At 34.3% G+C, this 25,821-nt stretch overlaps 2 protein-coding genes across 7 annotated transcripts; both read left to right on the forward strand.

Annotated features, from left to right (window-relative positions):
* The first annotated feature begins 476 nt into the window (after positions 1-476).
* On the forward strand, positions 477-2,588 carry LOC112001909 (uncharacterized). The gene has a single exon (XM_024034080.1). The coding sequence runs from the start codon at positions 477-479 to the stop codon at positions 2,586-2,588; it is 2,112 nt and encodes a 703-aa protein (XP_023889848.1).
* A 9,052-nt stretch (positions 2,589-11,640) lies between these two features.
* LOC112005319 (65-kDa microtubule-associated protein 1) lies at positions 11,641-15,003 on the forward strand. 6 transcript variants are annotated; one of them, XM_065773397.1, is made up of 5 exons: positions 11,641-11,803; positions 12,504-12,903; positions 13,664-13,786; positions 14,060-14,153; positions 14,690-15,003. In XM_065773397.1, exons 3-5 carry the CDS (start codon positions 13,725-13,727, stop codon positions 14,909-14,911), a joined length of 378 nt encoding a protein of 125 aa, XP_065629469.1. In that variant the 5' UTR covers positions 11,641-11,803; positions 12,504-12,903; positions 13,664-13,724; the 3' UTR covers positions 14,912-15,003. The 6 variants fall into 6 exon arrangements, with proteins under 6 accessions (XP_065629469.1, XP_065629470.1, XP_065629471.1 ...); XM_065773398.1 differs by lacking the exon at positions 11,641-11,803 and adding an exon at positions 11,924-12,064; XM_065773399.1 differs by lacking the exons at positions 11,641-11,803; positions 12,504-12,903; positions 13,664-13,786 and adding exons at positions 13,078-13,107; positions 13,189-13,246.
* The last annotated feature ends 10,818 nt before the right edge of the window (positions 15,004-25,821 follow it).

Consider the following 25,821-nt stretch of genomic DNA (forward strand, 5'->3'; position numbering starts at 1 on the left):
GTAATTTCTTTGTTTCTTTCTTGTATTGACCACAGGTCTGGAGGTCGTCCATCACTTTGACGAGGAACATATTGACGAGGCACATTTTCGGCTTCATCAGTTTGGCGCCGTCTGTGGGGAATCGACCATTGTGCTCCTACCGATAAAGTTCCGGTCTAGAGATGGACGGCGAAGCAGTAACACCTCCTGATCCTGTGGTGATGGCCTAGCAAATCCAAGCTTTGACAGCAAATATACAGGAGTTAATGAAGCACAACGACAAACTGAATCGATGAGCCCGTCCAGAGGGGAGTAACACTTCGCTCCATCGGCGAAGTTGAAGCAAGCATGACGAAGAAGCTAGTAGCCCTGCGAATAGCAAAGGAAAGAGTGTGACAGAGTATACTGGACAGTCCGTACCTGGTAATGGTAGTTTGATGCAGAATCTAAGGAAAGAGCTCGATGAAGTAAAAAACGCTATGAAGGGAAAAACGACAATGAATTTGGATGGTATACTGAGACGGACTGACTCCCCCTTCACACCCAGTGTCTTGGAGTGCCCCTTGCCTCCAAAATTCCGTCTACCACAGCTAGAATTCTATAATAGTACGAAGGACCCTCTTGATCACATAAGAGCCTTCAAAACCATCCTAAATCTGCAACAAACCCCGGACGAGGTTATCTGTAGGTTATTCCCGACCACACTTAGAGGAGCCGCCAGAGTTTGGTTTAGCAAACTGCCAGCGTCTTCTATTGAGAATTTCGAGCAACTTAGTGACTCTTTTGTTCACCATTTTATCGACGGACAGCGACACAAAAGGCCAACCTCTTACTTGCTGACGGTAAGACAACAAGAAGGGGAGAGCTTGAGGGATTATGTGAAGCGATTTAACAAGGCTGTATTGGAAATCGATGAAGCTGACGACCAGGTCATTATAACGACCTTCCAGGCGGGGCTCAATAATCCTGACTTTATCTTTTCGTTGGGCAAGACACCACCAACCTCCATGACTAATCTGCTGTTTAAAGCTCAGAAGTATATGAACGGGGAGGACGCCCTCACGGCCAAAGGCTTAATGGGAAAACGAAAGAAGGATGAGACCAGCGATTCTCATGGAAAGAAAAGGGATCGCAAGGACCTGTACTCAGACACGAAAACTAGCAAGAGCAGTCTTGACGCCCCAAGGAAAAGAAAAAGTTTCACGCCGTTGGTTATGCCCGCTGACAAAATACTGATGCAGATAAACGACGAGCCAGGGTTAAAGTGGCCTAAGCCACTGAGCACGTCCTTGAGGAAACGTGACCCAAAAAAGTATTGCCGTTTTCACAAGGATTATGGTCATTACATTGATGAATGTCGTGATCTAAAAGACCAAATAGAAGAGTTGATTCAGCGTGGAAAGCTTCAAAAGTTCATGAAAAGGGACCATCAGCCTCAGCTCAAGACTGAAGATAAAAATCATGACGCCGTGAAGGGCGACGGACGAGATCATCCAAAGCAAGTCGTGGGAGAAATAAGAACAATAGTTGGGGGGCCGGTATCAGGAGGCTTATACAAGTCTTTGAAGAAGACGTACTACAGACAGGTCAATAGTGTCCATATGAAGCACTCATCCCAGAAGTATCGACGGTCGTATGATGATGACATCACATTTTCTAAGAGGGATGCGAGTGGAATAAAGCAACCCTATGATGATTCACTTGTCATCACTTTAGAGGTGGAAGGATTCGCCACGAGGAGGGTGCTAGTGGACAATGGAAGCTTAGCAGATATAATGTATATGACGGCTTACCAACAACTGAGATTGGATCCCAAGAGGCTTAGATCCTTTAATTCTCCCTTGGTCAGTTCCAGTGGAGATAAAATTTACCTAAGGGGAATCGTCACGCTATCCGTTACAACCGGAACATACCCAACACAGGTGACAATTCAAGCAGACTTCTTAGTCGTCAATTGCCCATCGTCCTACAATGTCATCTTAGGACGGCCCACACTGAACAAGCTCAAAGCAGTAACGTCGACCTATTGCCTGAAGGTGAAGTTTCCAACTCCAAATGGAGTAGGTCAATTATTTGGAGATCAACTGTTGGCAAGGGAATGCTACCAGGTAGTCCTAGCCTCAAAAGAAAGCCACACGTGGGTAGTGGAAGAAGAATCAAAAGAGTCGTCCCAAGAGCTAGAAGAAGTACACCTGGTAGATGGAGAGATGACGAAGGTGACAAAAGTAGGGACAGGGCTAAGCACCGCTTTGAAGAGCAAAATTGTGGAGTTCCTCAAGCAGAATCTAGATGTCTTCGCTTGGACCCACGAGGATATGCCAGGGATAGAAAACGAGGTCATAGAACATAAGCTGAATGTCGATCCTGCCAAAAAACCCGTCCAACAGAGACGACGAACTTTCGCCCTAGAGCAGAACAAAGCTATTATGGAGGAAGTAGATAAGCTTTTGACAGCTGGATTCATTAGAGAGATATATTATCCAGAATGGTTGGCCAACGTCGTCATGGTGAAGAAGTCCAACGGGAAATGGCGCATGTGTGTGGATTTTACAGATCTTAACCGAGCCTGCCTAAGGACAGTTTTCCCCTCCCTAGGATTGATCAGCTAGTGGACTCAATAACAGGCCATGAGTTACTAACTTTCATGGATGCATTCTCAGGCTATAACCAGATCTGCATGAGTGAAGAAGACCAGGAAAAGACTGCATTCGTTACCAGCCAAGGATTATATTGTTACAGGGTCATGCCTTTCGGTCTGAAGAATGCAGGAGCTACATACAAAAGGTTGGTGAACCAGATGTTCTCGAGGTAGATCAGACGAAATATGGAAGTTTATGTCGACGACATGCTAGTGAAGAGTAGAAAAGTCGAGTAACACCTAGACGACCTCAAGGAGGCTTTCGATGTATTAAGGAAGTACCAAATGAGGTTGAATCCAGCCAAGTGTGTATTTGGGGTGTCATCTGGCAAGTTCTTGGAATTCATGGTCTCACAAAGGGGTATAGAGGCTAACCCCGAAAGGGTCAAGGCCATATTAGATATGACGTCGCCGAAGACTGTGAAAGAAGTTCAGAGGCTGATAGGACGCATAGTAGCCTTGAATAGGTTTGTGTCCAGAGCGACGGACAAATGTCTCCCATTCTTCAAGACTCTGAAACAGACGAATGCGAAGCAACTTTCCAAGCTCTCAAAAGCTACTTGTCAAAGCCACCGTTGTTAAGCCCGTCCGTTGAGGGGGGAAGATTTATTCTTGTACTTAGTTGTCTCTGAAAAAGCAGTAAGCTCGGCTTTTATTAGATAAGAAGTCCAAATTCAAAGACCAATATACTACACCAGCCAGGCTTTCCAGGGGGCAGAAGCAAGATACCCCAGAATAGAAAAGCTAGCATTTGCTTTGATCGTTGCGTCGAGGAAGCTTTGTCCTTACTTCCAAGCGCACACAATACTAGTTATGACGGACCAGCCACTGCGGAAGGCCATGGGTAGACCAAATGCAGCAGGAAGAATGGTTCAATGGGCGGTAGAACTGAGCCAGTTCGATGTTGACTATAGGCCCAGGACAGCAATTGAAGCCCAAGCACTGGCAGATTTCGTTGCTAAATTCACTACAGCTGAGCAAAGTCCAGGGTCAGAACACTGGACCATACATACAGATGGGTCAGCAGCATTGGGCATAGGCAGAGTAGGCGTGATTCTCTCTTCTCCAAAAAATGATGTCATCAAGTATAGGGTAAGACTCCAATTCCCTGCGACAAATAATGAAGCAGAGTACAAAGTTGTTCTGACGGGCCTGCGAGTGGCAAAGGCTATTGGAGTAAGAAGCCTGACATTGAACTCAGATTCAAAATTGGTGACCGGACAACTGAACAATGAATACGAGGCTAAGGAGGACAGAATGAAGAGGTACATGGCTTTGGCTAACCAATTAATTTCTGATTTTGATGATGTCAAGATTATCCAGGTGCCTCGAGAAGAAAATTCTGAAGCAGACGAGGTTGCTAGGCTGGCGTCGTCAGACACCAGCAAGAGACGACCAGATCTGTTACTGGAAGTGCAATACCTTCCAAGCATTGAAGGCCCAGAAATAAGCTATGTACACTCAGAAGAGAGCTGGATGGATCCCATAATCATTTACATCAAGACTGGTAGCCTTCCGTTGGATCCAGTCGAAGCCCGTAGAGTCAAGGTTAGGTCGTCCAGGTTCACAATCTTAAACGACGAACTGTACAAAAGGGGTTTTTTCCAACCCTACTTGAAGTGCCTGGGCCCAAAAGATGCTGAATATGTCCTAAGGGAAATACACGAAGGAGTGTGTGGGAATCATTCGGGGCCACGGTCACTCGTCAGTCAAGTTGTCCGTGCAAGATATTTCTGGCCAACAATGCAGAAGGATGCAGCTCAAATTGTCCAGACGTGCGACAAATGCTAGCGGTTTGGGAATATGCAGCATGTCCTAGCTGAACATTTGACTAGCATAACTTCGCCTTGGCCATTCTCCACGTGAGGAATCGACATAATGGGCCCCTTACCTCGTGGTAAGAGACAGGTAAAATTTCTCATCGTTGCCAATGATTATTTTACAAAGTGGGTGGAAGCAGAACCTCTTGCAGTTATAACAGAGGCAAAGATACAGCACTTCGTGTGGAAGAATATTGTATGCAGATTTGGAATCCCCCACATCATCATCTCTGACAACGGACGACAATTTGACAACAGAAAGTTCAGAGACTTCTACAAAGAGTTAGGGATAAAGAACCATTACTCCTCACCTGGTCATCCATAGGCCAATGGACAGACAGAGGTTACAAATCGGACTTTGCTTAAGCTGATCAAAACCCGACTTGTGGGGGCAAAAGGGGCATGGCCTGACGAGCTCCCAGCAGTCTTATGGGCATACAAAATGACGGCAAGGACCTCGACGGGCGAGACTCCCTTCAAGATGACTTTTGGAACTGAAGCGGTGATCCCTGTAGAGATTGGAATATCAAGCATTCGAAAAGCTTGGTATGACGAGCAGAGAAACGACGGAAGTCTCAAGCTGGCCTTGGATTGTCTGCCTGAAGTCAGAGACGATGCTGCACAAAGGATGACGTTGTATCAAGAAAGGATGATGAAGTATTACAACCAGAAGGTCAAGCTGAAATGGTTCGACCCGGGAAACATGGTCTTGCGGAAGGTTTTGCAAGCCTCCAAAGATCCAAATGACGGGAAACTTGGCCCTAACTGGGAAGGTCCATACAAGGTCATCCGTTATTCAAGAAGGGGCAGTTACTACCTAGAAGACGAGAAGGGGAAGCCTTTACCTCGTCCATGGAATGCAAAGCATCTCAAGAAATATCATCAGTAAGGAGAACGAAGATTCAGCCTTAATAAGTTCCGGGACTCGGGACATCTTGTTTATTTATATGCAGATAAGCGAAGAAACCTATTTTTTCGTTATGCACTTATTTTGTTTTCTATTCAGTATTGATTTACTATTCAGTACTTTACATGTAGCACTTTTGTGTCTCCCTAAATTTGTGTCCTTGTAACTCATCCCTATGAACAAGGACGAATAAAGCATTCCAGATGTGTTCACATTTACTTTCATTGCATCTCATGACAAATGCCCCAAGGACTTTCGTCGAAGCAAAAAGAGGAGGCAAGGATAAAGATCCCGTCAATACGAATGACGAGATTAAAAGTCCAAACTTAAGTGATAAAAACTATAAGTTTAAATCACAAGGATAAAGATCCCGTCAATACGAATGACGAGATTAAAAGTCTAAACTTAAGTGATAAAAACTATAAATTTAAATCACAAAGGATAAAGATCCCATCAATACGAATGACGAGATTACAGTCCAAACTTAAGTGATAAAAACTATAAGTTTAAATCACAAAGATAAAGATCCCGTCAATACGAATGACGAGATTAAAAGTCTAAACTTAAGTGATAAAAACTATAAGTTTAAATCACAAGAATAAAGATCCCGTCAATACGAATGACGAGATTAAATCACAAGTGTCGCCTCCTCCTCCTCTTCCTTCTCCTTCTTCTTCGTTCTACGTTTCCTTTGCAATTCTTTTCAGTTTTTCTAATTCTTGAGTTGTCCGCCCACTCCAACTTAATTTATTGCCTAGTTTTGTGTAATATTATTTTTAGTTTTGTCAGCCTTCGCGTGACAAGTGCGTGACTATACAAGTAGTATTTGAAAAGGAAGCTAAAATTCAGCTTTTTATATTGACTTTAAAGCCTCCTGCCTCATGTTATCATTTTTTTTTTTTTATTCAGCTTGTGTCTTTTTTTTTTTTTTTTTTCATTATTAAATACATTTTAATCTTATTATATTTTTAAAAAAATTGGCTGTTAATTTGTTTTTGGCTTAAAGATTGACATACTAATTGAAATATGACTTATAATTTTAAGACCCTTAATAATTTATATGAGTTTTAATCAGTGGTGGCTCTAAGAATTTTGTTCAAAAGAGTCGTTAAGAAACTTAAACCAAACAAAATTTAATATAAAAAAAATGAATATATTGAGTTAAAAAAAAAAAAAAAACAAATATATGAAGTTTTACAATTTTCTTTATTTTAAAATCATTACAAGATAATTTATTATCAATTGTCATTATTTGTTGTCAATGTTGGTAAGTATGATTATTTTATTTTATTAAGTGTATAACATTTTTAATTTTTATGAAGTTGTCATTATTTAATTGTCATTTTTTATAAAAAATATTTTAAATTAAATGACAAAACTCAACTCATTGTCACTGTATTAAATTGGCCCACACAGTCACACTCAACTATACATAAATAATATACTAAGTATTTACATAACTAATAAAATGCTTAAACAATTATTGATTTTACTATTTTTGGTTCTTGAATCACTAATTTTATAACAAAAAGTTATTATAACATGATAATAATACACACACATGTAACAAACCCTCATCCTTCTCAAAAAAAAAAAAGAAAAAAAAGTAACAAACCCTCTGTATTTTCTAATTATTAAATTATATAAAGTTATATTATATTTGCAGTACACAACAAACATTCGCATATATCACAATTCACACAAATAATATAATAAAAAATAAAAAATAACACACACAATTAATATTAGACACACACTCACACACATATAATATAAATTTATAATAAAGAGAAACACCTACTGACTTACAAACATTCTCTTTTTACTCTTAGAGAGACTTGTGATTTATGTTGTTATTTGATTTTAGGCTGGGCTTATATGTGGTTAGGATGTGCAAGATTTAAGACAAAGTGTACAAACATATCTTCAAGGGTAAATTATACTAATAAAAAAATTTATATATAAATTTTTTTTCAAAAAATTAATATTAAATTTTTTTTTTAAAAAAAAATTTCAAGTTAGGGGGTTCAATTGAACCCCTTGAGCATAAAGTAAAGCCGCCCATGGTTTTAATCAATATTATACATACATATTTATAATACTGGTAACTTCGTAATGGTACACCGAAATAGTCTAACACCAAAATATTTTGTTCTAATGGATAAACTGAAATGGGAGCCTTGGGTATGCTTTGGGCAATTGGGGTAATGGACTAGCTAACTAGTGGTAGTAAAGTAAGTAAACAAATAATTATAAAAGAAAAAAAAATTAAACTTTGCAATTGTAAGGCAGTGGGGTAAGGCATTGTATTTACTAGTTTAGACTTTACATTGTGGTAATGGGGTGTGTGCTAGACTGTTAGTGGTCAATAAAGAAAAATAATGAAACAACTAAACAACAAAAATTTATGTTGGGTTAAATTGTTAATAGAGTCATGCTATGGACATAATAATAATTAATATTTTTATTATATCAAGAAATAATATTTCAATTAAACTTATAGTTTATTGTTTATTTTTTTGCTAGTATTATGGACAAATATTTGATAAGAAAATCATGTACCCAAGATTCATCTCTTACCCAAAATATTATAAATAAATATTTTTTTTGTTATCAATATATAAAGTTCTCTTTTTATTAAATTGTTTAATTTAAGTTTCTAAAGGATCACTGGAAAAATTTCAAGGAATCACCACTGTTACAAACATCTTTCCAATAATCAAATGCATCATCCGATGAACATTACTATTTCCGAATGCCATTTTTGTCCGCGAGGAATAAACACTAGTGAATGTCGATCTTTAAGGAAGCAAGAATAATGAGTGTCTAATTATCTTCTCCTTTTCATATGCTGACTTGGAGCTTAATTTGGGTGATGAAGAGTAAAACATTTTCTAATGGGTCAAAGTGATTCTCAGCTTGTTCTAAGTTAAGCGGTGACTCATTTTTCTTTTCCTAAACCATGAGGCTTGTGACGTATCCTATACGATAGACTCACATTGAGCTACTCATGCCTCTCTGAAGGGCCTCAACCACTCATATTAATTGTAATAACCAAAAATGTAAAAGCTTAATTAATAGTCCATAAATGTAAGCGTTCCAAGGTGTGGCTTGTGAATGCCACCATGTCTACCAATTGCATGACTCTTTTGGATGCTATCCAGTGTAAATTCATCCAACATTCGGGTCTAAAAATATGCCACTAACTCAAGATTAAGGCAAAGAAGGGAGTCACTAGTTAGTTTAGATTTAAGAATCGTTCTTTTGAATTTTGACCTCTGAGCAAGGACAAAATTGGCCTATGGCTATATAATTTAGGAAAATGCCCCTATTTTGTAACTCGATTTGCTCAAAATCGAGTTTAAAAAAAAAATTTGGAGCCCTATAGTGGTGTTTTAAGGAACCTATAGTGACGTTTTAAGGACCTATAGTGATGTTTTGTAACTCAATCTCTATGAACTCGAGTTATAGGTAATTTTTTTTACTTTTTTTTAATACTTTTTTTTACTTATAACTTGAGTTCATGGAAGTCGAGTTACAAAACGCCACTATAGATCCTTAAAACGTCACTATAGGCTCCTTAAAACACCACTATAGGTCCTAACTCGATTTTGAGCAAATCAAATTTTAAAAGAATGACATTTCCTTAATTAATTTGAAAAGGAGGGCAAAAGGCTATATAATTTGGCCGAAAAGGGCATTGGCCAATTTTGTCCCCCTGAGCAGAGGTCAAATTGTAACTAGATCTTAAGTCTAGAGTAAGGGTGTGAGCACCCAGGTCTACTTGAGAAAATAGATTAGTCTCCACTTCGTAATTCATATATATCTCATATCCAATTTCTAACAAGGAGGCCAGTAAGTTTTTTTGATAAACTTAATCTAGCATGCACATACATAATCAAAAGATTGTATAGCACATGGGCTCAAAGATCAATTGACGGGTGTGAAGTGTCCCAAATTCCCAGTTCTTTGGGTTTTATTCAAAAGGTCCTAATAAGATGTTTCTAAATTGATCAAGCATTTTGAGTACTTTAGGAGACTAAAACATTGATCATTTGGAATCAAAAGAGGGTCCTAATATGCCTTCGACCAACGCGTCATGTGAATAACATTTATTGAAAGAAAAGCAAAGAAAGCAGGAAATTCGGGCTTTCAAGGTTTCTATGAGGCAGGTGCACATGCATACGCACCCATGAGGAATAGACCTAATTCTACATTTCTACCACTTAACAAAGTTGTTATTACGTTGTCAATGGATGTTTCTAATCGGTAAAAAACCTAGCACATACTGTGTATATGCAACTTGTAATTGCAACCAAACGTATGCATCAATTCGCCAAAAACTCAAAAATATTGGTCCAGAATAGTCGAATAGATATCTAATTCTAAATATCTATGGACAACCAAAATATAATTTATATTGTGGGTAAAAATTAGATATAGTTCTTTTAAGTGTTAAATATTAGATTTTTTAATTAAATTTAAACAAGTTTTTTCATCAATCAATAAAGCACAAACATTGTTATTTTTCCAAATGACAATTAATTAAATTAAGCATGAGAGAGAGAGGCTTGTATATCTCACTCTCAGTTTTTACTTGCTCACATATAATTATTTTAATCTGCTCCTTGTTATGTATTGTGTTCATTTGTTGTTTTTCACTTTTTCTATGTGAATATGTACATGTGATTGAGAGAGGTATTTAATAAATTATTTATATATTATTTAAAGTACTGCATCCACAATCCATTTGGGTTTATCTAAATTGGCCAATTTTTATCAGTCTGTGGGTGCTGGGTTTTTATTTATTTATTTACATTATTGCTAAGGAATGGTTGGTTTTTCAGCCAGGGAGGAGGGGGGTGGGGTACTGGTGGTGTTGAACTTTTTTAGGTGGGCTTTAAAAAGCGTCATGTAACTGTGGCCTCACGGAAGTTCTATTTTCTCCCCATAGGCTAAATGGGGCGAAGATTACTTCGTATAGTTGTTGGATTGAGATCCTTGTTACCTTTATGGCCAAGCCAGAAATCCTGCTAGGATTGGGTTTGGGCCTAAATGAGGAGATAATTGAGGGATTGTGTGAACTAGGCTAAGGAGCTGCATTTTGGCCTTGGTCTAAGTTTCAAATTGGGCCAAAAAAGACAGATTTGATATTTTTACACTTCAAGGCATAGTTGTAAAATTGTGTCAAGGTATAGGCTAGCCGCACCGCGGAGCACGTGCGATGAAGTTTTTTTTTTTTTTTTTTTTAGTTTAATGTAATTTTTAAATTTAAATTTATCTATTATTAATAAGGTTATAAAGAAATGAATTGTTAATAAGCTAAAATTTAGGATTTTTTATGAATAAAATTTAGAATTTAGAAAATGAGTAAATTGTTGGGTTTGGTATGCACTAGTTTTTGGGAAAAATGTATCAAACTTGTGTGAGATATATTTAAATAGAGATTGTGTGTAATTTTTAAGAAAAAAATTTCTCTAGTAATTTTTTTTTTTGTTGTTAAATTTTGTTGAATTACAATTTTAATCCTATTTTTTATTTTTTAGAAATAAGAATTATCTATTAAATTAAGAGAATTCTAAATATTTTATTAAGTTATAATTAACTTTTTGAATTTTTTTAATATAAAGCATAGAATGCTATTTCAACAAAATTTTCAGAAATGCTATTTTATTTACTTTAATACAATTTCACAACTATGGCTTTAAAGTGTTAAAATATTAAATCTGTCTTTTTCGCCCAATTTGAAAATAAAACTAATTCCGAAGGCCCGGAATTTTGCGAATGCTCCTTTCAGCAACCAGTGATTGGCAAACACTTGGAGCAAAATATTTCGAGAATGCCATTACTCCGCCAAAAAAATTTCAAGATTGCCATTGACTATGACTCCCAGGACAAGATGAATGCTAGCGTAACCAAAAGCGACTTGAATTTTATCAAAAATGAAAAGCCACATGGAAAACCCAAAAACCGTTGTCAAATCTCTCTGTTAACAGACAACGCAACCTAGAATTTCCCCAATATGTAAATACTTTGAGCGCAAAGGACCAATGGTAAATCATAAATGATAACCATAGTTAACCAAAACCTAGCCACAGTTATGCCCTAGTCCCAACTAATAGATGAGAAATTATAAGATTCACATTATGGACAAGTGATGTGATCCACCATTTTATTAAAAAATTTTTACTTGTTTAAAATTGTTAAGTTAGAAATTTTTTTAAACAGAAATTAATTCTCGACTCAGCAATTTTAAACAAGGAGGATCTACCCTCTTGAAAGGCCTGTATAACACCCCGTCTCCAAGCTGCAGAATCTCAAGCCTTCCATATTTACCAATGGGGCACGTTTCATGTCCAAACCATTTTCACACTTTTCTTCTACTCATTGGGCTTTTGCTAATCCTCCAACTCCTCTCTCGGCTTACACTTTTGCAGACCCTCCTCCCCCGCTGAACGGGTAACACCATCTATACTCTATAGTTAGTTATTTGTTATTTTTATTTTTAGACATGTGTTTGTGTGTTTTATTGGCAATTTATAATGATGCACAAAAACCTGTGATGACTTTGTAACAGAGACGAAAAGCAGTAGTTTAATTTGGGGGCTATGGGTTTGAATACTTTTGGAATTGGAATTGCGTAGCTATCCTCTGGAATCTGAAGTATGGGTTGGGTCTATGAGGTTTAGCCTAGATGTGTTGTTTGTGTTCTGGTTACAGGTGTGAACACATTCCAAGAATATAACAAACACCATAAGCCCATAAATGAAAAAGCTTTCTTTCTCTCTTCTCTAACATTTTTAATTTATTATCTGTACAGCTTCCTTTAACTAGAAATAGCCTTTTTGTATGCTTGATTTATCAGATATGGCCCTCAATTGGTATATATATTTTTCATGTATTGAGAAGATGTAAAAACAGAGTAAAAGCTAGGGTCTTTTACTAGTGAAGAGTAAATTGATAAATTCAAATAGCTTTCGGGCTTTTATTTGAAAACTGTGTGTACGTATTTTTTATAGCATATAGCCTATATAGGTAACATATTTTTACAAGCAAAGCAGGGAAAACGTGCATTGTTGTAATTTCATGTTGTCAAACAATTTTAGTGTTGCGATATGATGTGAAAGGCAAAATTTTTATGGTTCATATCTTGTGGCAGAAGCTGTTAAGGAAGAATGTTGTATTTATTAGCAGGACGGATGAGAACGGGGAGAAAATTGCTTCTGCTGCTGCAGCCCGGGGTTCTGATCCAAGCGAACATTGCGATGTCATAGAAGACACTCTGGAAAGATATAATAATAACCCAAGATAGATATGCACTCTAAGTTAACTTTAGCTTGACTTGTTGAATGTTCTGATTGTTGTGCATATTTTCCATTTTTGTATGATCTCCTTTGTTTTGTTGTTTATGTTCTGCCTGCAGTTAGACATATCTTATGATAAGTTTGTTTGGACAACTGATCCCAAGCATGAAGCAATTGTGAAGGAATTTTCCTCAAGGGTTCTTGTCAATGGTGATATATTTTGGGCTGTCTATGAAGGATTTTATCGTGTCAATTGTGAGGAGTATAACGTGTTTTTTTTGCATTTGAACTTGTAAATGTGGATGTAGCAACATTATCTAAATTTAATTTCCCTTATCTGCTTATCGATTTTTTGTTCACATACTTTTTGATTGATTATGGGGTTATTGCATTATCTATAGTTGAGAATTTTATAAAAACTGGCAGCCTCTGTTCCGGTTAAATGAGATGAGATAGTCGGTAATTTTGTAAAAACTTTGTCTAGCGTGATCTAAATAGTTGTCCCTGAGGTTTACTGTAACAGAATTTTTTCTTGGGCAGGTGCTTGCAGCATGATTAGTTTCCTGCTAAGAGCCTGAGCATGCTGATTTTGAATGTTGTAAGCTTAATAATTGGCATATTGTGTATATTCTATTGTAGTAAATCTGTATAGCTATTGCTATAGTTATAGATACATGACAGAATGCATTTGATAGTACTTACCATTCAAGTATTCTTTTTTAAGAGTAATTATGCCATGATTGCTAATATATTCCTTAAAAAAATTTTGCGCTGAACCAACAATACTTTAAATATGGCTTTTGGGTAAAGCTTTGTTGGTGACATGCCCTGTATTGTTAATGCTTCTGCTATTGTGTGTTGATCATGCTTGGCAGGGGAATCATTTTTTATGACTTTTAATCTAAAACTATCCCTGCATCTCTTTCCCCATAGCAATCTACTAATAAAATGTTAGGAACTCCCTTTCTGTATCTTGCTTTTCTATTAATCACTTCCATGGTCTTTACGCTTCAAGGTGCAAAGCTAGATCAAAGGTGGCCTAAGATTTTTTCCATTTCCCGAGCATCAATGGATTGATGCATCCCAGTTACTATGACAATAAGCAAACTATATGTGTATGGTTTGATGCATTACTAGGGTAAAGTTATTTTCTTTTGTAATTTGGAATTTGCTAAGCTTCTAAGTTCCTAATTTGTATTCCAAGTTTTTATTTATTTATCTTTCTTTATATATATATATATATATATATTACCACAAAACATGTAGACACCAGTCAACTCCCAACTTATGAAACAGCTGTTTGTAAATATATACGTGTGTAAGATTTATGAAAGCTTCTGCTTAATATATCATTAGCAATCTTTGTCTATTAACTTCTATTGACTTTTTATTTTATTTTTCTGTTGAACAGATATGTATCAGCACTATCAGAGGAAGCAGGGCAAGCTAATCTACAAAGTGCTGTTTCTTCAGGTTGGCCTGCCTCACTACACTTGATTGGAAAGGTATAAGCATCTTCTATGCATTTATGATTTTTTTTTTCTCAGAAGTATATAACACTTTTTTGAACGTTTCTTCAATTTAATTGGCACGCTATTTGCAATTGACACCGAAATGTGATGTCATTTTCGATGTTATGAATCCAATTGATCCCTAAACAGGTTCCAACTCTGTATATGGAATGTGGTTTATTGTGTCACATGCTCTCTAAAGATGCTAATTGGAAAGTTTGTGTAATTGACCACTTAATAGCTGTACTAAATCTATTATCTTTATTCTAATTATTAAAACCTAATATAAGCTGTAAGATCCCTGACTCATTCATTAATTTTTCACACAATTATCTCTCTAGGTAGTTTGCTGTATTTAAGCATTTGACTTTGATCCTGCATGCTGTGAAATCTGACCTCATATTGTTGGCACAATTCTATTAAACATTATTAATGCTATATTTTAGTTTCTTTTGAAAGAGAAGTAACACTGTTTACATATCAAAATTCCTTAATTGGTTTTGCTGCTGACTGCTGTTGTATGAGACCAGCAAATATGGAATGACATAAACTTTGGTGAGAGTGAAGCAGACAAAGATCACACGCTGTTGGAATTGGAGAGGGAATGCTTAGAAGTATACAGGCCAAAGGTTGAGGAGGCTGCCAATGCCAAGGCACGCCTCCATAGTCTGTTGCAGCCAAAGAAGCTGAACTTGCCACTCTCATGGCTGAACACCTCCATCAGGATTTTGGGACTATTGTGGACTTGGTAATATACTAATTTGTGGTCTTTTGATGTATGGGAGGTTGTGGAACACATTGAAAGATATTTGGAACATTTTATATAATATTGTGTTTTGAGATAGTTTAGACTTTGTAATGTAGTTCTTTAAAGTGTGTGTGGTTGTGGTATGTATTGAAATGATTAGGAACAAGTCATATAATATTGTGTTTTGGAATATAATTTCAAGTAGGTTATGTAATATCGTGTTTCAAGCAAGTTATATATAACCCTTGTTTCAATCAAGGGTCATAAAGGCCGTCGAAAAAATGACACTTTCTTTAAGAATTAAGCCACACTACTGAAAATTGCAGAGATTTACAACAATAACACATAAAAAAAATAAGAAGCAAAGCAGCTAACATCAAATCTCAAATACATTGTTTTTGGTTTTTAATTATGACTTTGAGTTATTTAACAAAACAACCACAATATATTCTTTAAAAACGCAGGATCTTCCTTGAGGGACAATTCTGATCTTCATTGTTGTACTCATTGTTAGAGTAGGCGATTGTAATTTAATTCCAGCTGTGGAATCGGCATTAGTGACAGTGACGGTGGTAACCAACACTGTGTTAAGGCTCCACATCATTTGGAGCTTCAAGAGGAAGATTGAGCTGCTTGTTTTGTGTATTATGTCCGTGTTACGTTTGCTGCTTGTGGTGTTTTGTGTCCCAGAGGGCAGAGTGTGACAGTCTTATTATTAAGGGTGGAGATGGAGAATAGCATGGCCTGAATAAATCTCAAGTCTTCTATATATATATATATATATATATACATATATACGTGTTTAATTAGTTTCCTTTTTATTGAGTTTCAAAAATGATGCCTTTACTAAAACTTCATTGCACAATGTCTTTGTGTCTTTGTATGTGAAGTAACTTGTCCTTTTTAAGGAAAAATTATTATGTATTCTGAAAGTATTCTTCCTCCTCTCATAGAAGGGTGAGTCTTACCGTACACTTACATAATTATATATCTAATTTAATAAATTATTGTAAAAAAAAAAAAAAAATCTTATTATTTAAAAGAGAGAAAAAGGGTATACTTGTAACTGGTATTGCTAGGCGTTAATTGCATGTGTCCTCAAGGTTTAAATCTAAGCATTATTATTATTATTATTATTATTTATTTATTTATTTAAAAGAGAGAAAAAGAGTATTAAATAAAATAATATAATAATAATAATTATTATTATTAATTTATACAGTTAGATTTAAACCTTGAGGACACATGTAATTAACGTCTAGCAGTACCAGTTACAAGTATACTCTTTTTCTCTCTTTTAAATAAATAAATAAATAATAATAATAATAATAATAATGCTTAGATTTAAACCTTGAGGACACATGCAATTAACGCCTAGCAATACCAGTTACAAGTATACCCTTTTTCTCTCTTTTAAATAATAAGATTTTTTTTTTTTTTTTACAATAATTTATTAAATTAGATATATAATTATGTAAGTGTACGGTAAGACTCACCCTTCTATGAGAGGAGGAAGAATACTTTCAGAATACATAATAATTTTTCCTTAAAAAGGACAAGTTACTTCACATACAAAGACACAAAGACATTGTGCAATGAAGTTTTAGTAAAGGCATCATTTTTGAAACTCAATAAAAAGGAAACTAATTAAACACGTATATATGTATATATATATATATATATATATAGAAGACTTGAGATTTATTCAGGCCATGCTATTCTCCATCTCCACCCTTAATAATAAGACTGTCACACTCTGCCCTCTGGGACACAAAACACCACAAGCAGCAAACGTAACACGGACATAATACACAAAACAAGCAGCTCAATCTTCCTCTTGAAGCTCCAAATGATGTGGAGCCTTAACACAGTGTTGGTTACCACCGTCACTGTCACTAATGCCGATTCCACAGCTGGAATTAAATTACAATCGCCTACTCTAACAATGAGTACAACAATGAAGATCAGAATTGTCCCTCAAGGAAGATCCTGCGTTTTTAAAGAATATATTGTGGTTGTTTTGTTAAATAACTCAAAGTCATAATTAAAAACCAAAAACAATGTATTTGAGATTTGATGTTAGCTGCTTTGCTTCTTATTTTTTTTATGTGTTATTGTTGTAAATCTCTGCAATTTTCAGTAGTGTGGCTTAATTCTTAAAGAAAGTGTCATTTTTTCGACGGCCTTTATGACCCTTGATTGAAACAAGGGTTATATATAACTTGCTTGAAACACGATATTACATAACCTACTTGAAATTATATTCCAAAACACAATATTATATGACTTGTTCCTAATCATTTCAATACATACCACAACCACACACACTTTAAAGAACTACATTACAAAGTCTAAACTATCTCAAAACACAATATTATATAAAANGATTGGGGGCGTGGGTCAATCAGTTAGTAGGTAACAAATGTTAACACTAAAAGAGAATCAAACAATTAGATAGATGGTGATTCTTAAAAAAAAAAAAAAATAGAGCAGGGTTATGGGATAGGAGATTGATTGGGTAAAGATAAAAACAAATGTTAACACAACAAAAATTTTCTTAATACAATTACAAAAACCAATTGCCATCAAAGTGAAGTTAAATTGTTAAATAAAATAATTGTAAGAGTATAGACATAAACTAATAAATAAAAACATTCTAAGCTTTAATAATTAAAATTCACTTAACAACAATACTTAACATGTTTATTGTATTTAGAAACAAAAGATGATTTCCAATATTTAATCTTAGAAGTAATAATTGGTATGTTCATTGTATTAAGAAACAATATGCTTAAAGAACTTATAGTTTATCTTTTATTCTCTTACTAGTATTATGTACAAATTTGAATAAAGAATTTACGTAGACCGCAAGATATATCTCCTACCCAAGGTACATCTTCTTATTGACCTCTCTAGAAAAAAAATTATGGAGCCGCCGCTGTTTTAAGTGGCATTGTAAGATGAACTTTGTACTTTTGACCAAACTTACTATTATTATTATGATTATTATTATGTTGAACTAGATTACTTATTTTCATTCATTTCAAATTAGGCGAAAACACCATTTTTGTCTCTATATTTTGGGATTACAATCAATTTGATTTTTATATTTTGATAACAGTCAATTTGGTCCCTGTTATTTTTAATTTGGAGTCAAATTAATCCTTACAATTAACTCACAAACGAAAAATGCTTATGTAGCAAATTGTGTAACTACCGGCACATTTAAAGCTTACATGGCTTATATAATAATATTAAAAATTGACAACTCATCATTTTAATTAATAAAAATGTCATGTCATAAACAAACACCAAAGATGAAAAAAAAATGAAAATCTGTCAAAAATTGAAATAGAAAATTTAATTCCCTTTTATTTTCTTTCATTTTCTTGCAATCCAAATGCACACACAAACATCAAAGATCTACAAAAGACTGTCTATGTGTATTTGGAATTGTGAAAATTGAAAATCCAGAGGTGCCAATTTCTTGCCAGTGTCCTCGTTACTGTCCCAACCCCTCAGCAGGCTACTGAGAGCGTTGAGTAAGGTTTTAGCTCATTTGCCTTCTGCTACACCATGTAATCATAATACTCGCTTCGTCAATGGGCTCAATGCAAAACAAGCAATAGAAGACCATGATAGAATTTCTATTTACTTTTTAAAAAATGAATGTTAGTCCTTTACCAAAAAAAAAAAAAAAAAAAACGTCAACTACCATCTCTGTTCTTTCTTGCGGTATCTCCCTCAGTCCCCCAATGAAAACTCAAAGCACACAAGCCACGGCCCCACACTATACATGCTAGTACAAATCAACTCCATTTAGTCTATTCCCCTATTCTTCTTCTTTAACTGAAATCCCCAAATTTCAAAATTCAAATCCTCTGCCATGGCTGCACCATCAACTGAAATTCCCAAGCTTTGTATTTCATCCACTAGACTGAAACTACGACTCCATGCATCCACTGGTCTTTCATTTCATACTCTCAGTTTTCACATTCCAATAGAAGATTTTCGATGTTTGTGTGTGCTTAGATTGCAAGAAAATGAAAGAAAAAAAAAACGGGAATTATATTTTTCGTTTCGGTCTTTGCAGATTTTATTTTATTTTCTTTCATTTTTGGTGTTTGTTCGTAACGAGGCATTTTTATTAATTAAAATGATGAGCAGTCAATTTTTAATATTATTATATAAGCTATGTAAGCTTTAAATGTGCCAGCAATGCATACTGTTTGCCACGTAAGTATTTTTTGTTAGTGAGTTAACGGTAGGGACTAATTTGACTCTAAATTAAAAATAACAGGGACTAAATTAATTGCTACTAAAATGTAAGGACCAAATTGATTATGATCCCAAAATATAGGAACTAAAATGATGTTTTTGCCTTCAAATTACCGTCTCTTCATGCAAAGTAAATATGTAATTTTTATTAAATTATTTCATACATCGTAAGAGTTAGTGCTTGTTTATACATAATAACTCTTGCTCTATATGGTTTCATGATCGGAGTTGGGATGAAATTTGGAAAGCTACTCTGACCTCCCACACGGGCACTCACAAATAATTAGAGAAGGAAAAATAATAATACTATACCACCACTCCAATCCCAATGGGCTAACCTAGTATTTGTGTTTTTTTTTTTTCCCCTCATTTTTGAGAAGGTTATTATTTTCGATATTAAGGTTTCGATTCTTTGCTAAACTATTGGCAATATTCACATAATGCCATGGCCCATGGTGGAGGAACGTCTAGAATTGTTAAAATTATCGAATCTGTCTTCTTCGCCCAATTTGAAAACTTAACCAAGGCCGCAATGCAGCTACTTAGCCTAGTTCGCACTATCCCTCAGTCATCTCCCCATTTAAGCCCAACCCAACTGTGGTCCAATTTCTCATACATACATACATACATATATATATATATATATATAGAGTAAAACTTGTATTACTTTTATTATTTTCCTTTTTACACCCTGCATAATAAAGTGCCGACTGAGAAGATTAGGAACAAAGCCTATTTTTGGGCCCACAGTGCTACCTCTATAGTATAATAGGACCCAAGAATGGGATGAAGCCCATTTTTGGGCCCATTCCATCTTCTTGAACCTAAAACTAGATAGGCTAATCTCAATATGACGACCCAATCCCAAATGAGAAATTTAGACAAATGACTCGTCATAAGGAACTAAACTTAGTTTAAAACCAATATGACAACAAATTTTTAAACTTGTAAATTTTGAGGCACTAAGCTCTAAAAATGGAACAAACCAAACCATCAAAGCAACATTTAAATATCAAGTCTCAACAATACATCAAACTACAATATGCGAAAATAAAGATTCCAAATACATGTTCAAATAATCTCATGAATACCAAGTTTACAACATAGCAAATTTTTTATAACATTATTCTCTACTACACAATCTTTAGTTCATATATAGCTCCAATGGTTACCAACTAGTTGCATTAAGAGCATCCACTGCACTAATCTGAAAAGAGTAGAGAAACAGGGTGAGTTAACAGTTGAAAAAGAAACTATATCACATGATATTGTCAAGTGAAAATTCGCATTATAATAGACAACATATTGAATTTTAAAAAACATTTATCAATAGTATGAAAGTAATTTGGTAGAAACAATTAAACCTATTTTGGAAGTTAGCATTAAAGTATACATGAAAATATATAAATTGTTATATACACAAATGCTCTATTAAAAGATTTGTCAGGCTTCAATAAGCCATAGTTCAGCTATAAGAACATCACTTTATAATTGGGTAAACTACTTATAAGTTATAACAATAGTAGTAATAATACACTTAGCATTAAAGTTGTTTTTCACATTCAATTTGTGAATAATAATAAAAAATAAATTAGTATATAAAATATTTGTCAAATTAAGACATGCCACTTTATAATCGGCAGGTGAATCCCATTAGGGAACAATAACCCCAAAGAGGTAAATGATAACAATAGGTCCAAAGAGCAAATATTAAAAATGCACCAGACCACAATAAACAATATTTAGGCCAAAAACCAACTCTTAGCCTGGGTTGGCAAAGCTTATAGATAGTCTAGCTGACTATTTAAAAAACATTTTGTTTTTCTTTAACAATATCATAAAATATTCTTATAGAATGTATGTTCTTATGGATATATATTATAAAACATATATCTATTTATAGAAAGATTTATTACATAAAAATGTTCATTATTTAGAAAAGCTTTTTTCACTACTGTACACTTTTAACGTGATAGTTATTCAACAAGTATAAAGTTCTTGTGGGTTGGGGGGTAAAAACTGGGGTTCAACTCTAAAGGAGAGAGTTTTACATACATATACACATAGATTACGTTAGAGTGGTATAATCATAAATAATAATAAAAAGAGTTTCTTTCCAATTATACATACATATACATATACATATACATATATATACATATATGTGTGTGTGTGTAAATAACATAATATCTAGGGAGGAATCATTTGCTAGAGGCCTAGTTCCTATATATGGCCAGGATACATATATAAGGCCTGTAGCACGAGGAGAAAAATGACAGGATGCATTTGATGCACTCACCTCTAGTTGCACAAACTTTTGTAACCTACTTATAAACATTGCACTAATTTGGACACGTAGGGAGAATAATGAGTGGTATGAAAGAGTGTGTGAAGCTGTAGGTAATAGGGGCGGAAAGGGAAGGATCTACTTTAGACTCTTCAGAATTGATGCACTCACCTTAGTTGCACAAACTTTTGTATCCTACTTATTCTAAACATTGCACTAATTTGGACACGTAAGCAGAATAGTGAGGTGGTATGAAAGAGTGTGTGAAGCTGTAGGTAATAGGTAGGATACAAATTAATCTACTTTAGACTCTTCAGAATTGATGCACTCACCTTAGTTGCACAAACTTTTGTATCCTACAAAGCCTTATATATGCATCTGGCCAATTCATATGTCCAGTACCTAGTATCAGTTTGACGAACAAAATCTGGGATTACTGAAAGGATCGTCTTCATTCCCTGTACCTCTGCACATACCGTCCCACGCCCTTCCTAGTTCCTATATATGGCCAGGTCAGGTGACACTAGCTCAAGTTATTTGTGCGTGTGGGGGTGAAGAGAGCGAGAGAGAAATGTTCTTGTTCCTTAATTTTCCTGTATTGATACATTTCTTCTTTTTTCTTTTNCGTCAACTACCATCTCTGTCTTTCTTGCGGTATCTCCCTCAGTCCCCCAATGAAAACTCAAAGCACACAAGCCACGGCCCCACACTATACATGCTAGTACAAATCAACTCCATTAGTCTATTCCCCTATTCTTCTTCTTTAACTGAAATCCCCAAATTTCAAAATTCAAATCCTCTGCCATGGCTGCACCATCAACTGAAATTCCCAAGCTTTGTATTTCATCCACTAGACTGAAACTACGACTCCATGCATCCACTGGTCTTTCATTTCATACTCTCAGTTTTCACATTCCAATAGAAGATTTTCGATGTTTGTGTGTGCTTAGATTGCAAGAAAATGAAAGAAAAAAAAAAACGAATTAATTTTTCGTTCGGTCTTTGCAGATTTTATTTATTTTCTTCATTTTTGGGTTGTTCGTAACGAGGCATTTTTATTAATTAAAATGATGAGCAGTCAATTTTAAATATTATATAAGCTATGTAAGCTTTAAATGTGCCAGCAATGCATACGGTTGCCACGTAATATTTTTTTAGTGAGTTAACGGTAGGACTAATTTGACTCTAAATTAAAAATACAGGGACTAAATTAATTGCTACTAAAATGTAAGGACCAAATTGATATGATCCCAAAATATAGAAACTAAAATGATGTTTTTGCCTTCAAATACCGTCTCTTCAGCAAATATTTTTTTTTTTTTTTTTTTTTGAGAAAGATCAACATATTTTATTTGATTGTGCTATCTTGTGTATGCCCAATCCGTTTGGGCTGATCTATATTGGCAAGGTTTTATCACGAATTGTGGGTCTTTATTTTTTATTTTTTTATTTTGCAAAATATTTTATGTTTTTTCTTTTGGTAAAGTGGGGCCCAAAATAATATTTTGTGGGCGAAAATTTATGTAATATATGGTAAGGTAGTTGTTGGATTTTGCCATCTTATTAAGCCTGAGTTAAATTTGTGCTAGGATTGGGGCAAAATGGAAGGTAATTTGTCCTCGTTCAACCCATTTTTTTTTTTTTTTAAATATCTACAAAAATTAAATAATAGAAAAAGGAGTACAATATCGGTTAATCTAGTTTTGGTGTGTTTATTTTCACCAAGTCATGCATCTAATCCTGCATTAGGTTCTAGTTGATACTATTTGGGGCTTTCGAGACGGAAATTATATGTTGATTTCAAATAAGTGGATTTCAGAAAATGATTCCTCCCTAGATATTATGTTATTTACACACACACACACACACACACACACATATATATATATATATGTATGTATGTATATATATGTATATGTATATGTATATGTATGTATAATTGGAAAGAAACTCTTTTTATTATTATTTATGATTATACCACTCTAACGTAATCTATGTGTATATGTATGTAAAGCTCTCTCCTTTAGAGTTGAACCCCAGTTTTTACCCCCCAACCCACAAGAACTTTATACTTGTTGAGTAACTATCACGTTAAAAGTGTACAGTAGTGAAAAAAGCTTTTCTAAATAATGAACATTTTTATGTAATAAATCTTTCTATAAATAGATATATGTTTTATAATATATATCCATAAGAACATACATTCTATAAGAATATTTTATGATATTGTTAAAGAAAAACAAAATGTTTTTTAAATAGTCAGCTAGACTATCTATAAGCTTTGCCAACACAGGCTAAGAGTTGGTTTTTGGCCTAAATATTGTTTATTGTGGTGTGGTGCATTTTTAATATTTGCTCTTTGGACCTATTGTTATCATTTACCTCTTTAGGGTTATTGTTCCCTAATGGGATTCACCTGCCGATTATAAAGTGGCATGTCTTAATTTGACAAATATTTTATATACTAATTTATTTTTTATTATTATTGACAAATTGAATGTGAAAAACAACTTTAATGCTAAGTGTATTATTATTACTATTGTTATAACTTATAAGTAGTTTACCCAATTATAAAGTGATGTTCTTATAGCTAAACTATGGCTTATTGAAGCCTGACAAATCTTTTAATAGAGCATTTGTGTATATAACAATTTATATATTTTCATTGTACACTTTAATGCTAACTTCCAAAATAGTTTTAATTGTTTCTACCAAATTACTTTCATACTATTGATAAATGTTTTTTAAAATTCAATATGTTGTCTATTATAATGCGAATTTTCACTTGACAATATCATGTGATATAGTTTCTTTTTCAACTGTTAACTCACCCTGTTTCTCTACTCTTTTTAGATTAGTGCAGTGGATGCTCTTAATGCAACTAGTTGGTAACCGTTGGAGCTATATATGAACTAAAGATTGTGTAGTAGAGAATTATGTTATAAAAAATTTGCTATGTTGTAAACTTGGTAATCATGAGACTATTTGAACATGTATTTGGAGTCTTTATTTTCGCATATTTTAGTTTGATGTATTCTTGAGACTTGATATTGAAATGTTGCTTTGATGGTTTGGTTTGTTCCATTTTTAGAGGTTAGTGCCTCAAAATTTACATGTTTAAAAATTTGTTGTCATATTGGTTTTAAGCTAAGTTTAGTTCCTTATGATGAGTCATTTATCTAAATTTCTCATTTGGGATTGGGTTGTTATATTGAGATTAGCCTATCTACTTTTAAGTTCAAAAAGTGTACTCTTTTTTTAAGTTCAAGAAGATGGAATGGGCCCAAAAATGGGTTCATCCCATTCTTGGGGCCTATTATACTATAGAGGTAGTACTATGGCCCAAAAATAGGCTTCGTTCCTGATCTTCTCAGTCAGCTCTTTATTATGCAGGGTATAAAAAAGAAAATAATAAAAGTAATACAAGTTTTACTATATATATATATATATATATGAGAAATTCGGCTGCAATTGGGTTTAGGCTTAAATGGGGAGATCACTAAGGGAGAGTGTGAACTGGGCTAAGTAACTACATTACGGACTTGGTTCAATATTCAAATTGGGCGAAGAAGACAGATTTGATAGTTTTAACAATTCAAGACGTTCCTCCACCATGGGCCATGGCATTATAAGAATATTGCCAATAGTTTAGCAAAGAAACAAAACCTTAAAATCCAAAATAATAACCTTCTCAAAAAATAGGAAGAAAAAAAAAATACAATTACTAGGTTGGCCCATTGGGGTTGGAGTGGTGGTATATTATTATTAGTTTTCCTTCTCTAATTATTTGTGAGTGCCCGTGTGGGAGGTCAGAGTAGCTTTCCAAATTTCCTCCCAACTCCGATCATGAAACCATATAGAGCAAGAGTTATTATGTATAACCTGGCACTAACACTTACGGTGTATGAAATAATTTAATAAAAATTACATATTTACTTGGCATGAAGAGACGATAATTTGAAATGAATGAAAATAAGTAATCTAGTTCAACATAATAATAATAATAATAATAATAATAATTTGATCAAAAGTACAAACTTCATCTCACAGTGCCATTTAGGGGTGTTTGATATTGTTGTTTAAACAACAATTTTTAGTGTTTAAATATTGAAACATGTATTTTTACAACACTTTTTAACCTTCATGTATTTCCACGACACTTAAATAACGATACTAGAAATCTCTTACCAAACGGGCCCTTAAAAATACATTTTATCATCATATATAATTATGTAAGAAATACAATTAGAAAAAAATTATTAATTATATTAGCTTCATGTAATTCATCTAAAAGCAATGGAGTTAAAACAAATTATTGACTACATTAAATATATAACATTTTTATAAAT

This window comes from Quercus suber, unplaced genomic scaffold (genome assembly GCF_002906115.3).
Source record: "Quercus suber isolate HL8 unplaced genomic scaffold, Cork oak 2.0 scaffold_74, whole genome shotgun sequence".
Lineage (NCBI taxonomy): Eukaryota > Viridiplantae > Streptophyta > Magnoliopsida > Fagales > Fagaceae > Quercus > Quercus suber.

Excerpts from the sequence above, each read along its gene's own strand:
- LOC112005319 (XM_065773397.1), top strand. The coding sequence starts at position 13,725 with ATGCATCCCAGTTACTATGACAATAAGCAAACTATATGTGTATGGTTT. Across the intron at positions 13,787-14,059 it reads TGGTTTGATGCATTACTAGG|ATATGTATCAGCACTATCAG; the intron begins GTAAAGTTATTT and ends TCTGTTGAACAG. Across the intron at positions 14,154-14,689 it reads CACTACACTTGATTGGAAAG|CAAATATGGAATGACATAAA; the intron begins GTATAAGCATCT and ends GTATGAGACCAG.
- LOC112001909 (XM_024034080.1), top strand. The coding sequence starts at position 477 with ATGAATTTGGATGGTATACTGAGACGGACTGACTCCCCCTTCACACCC.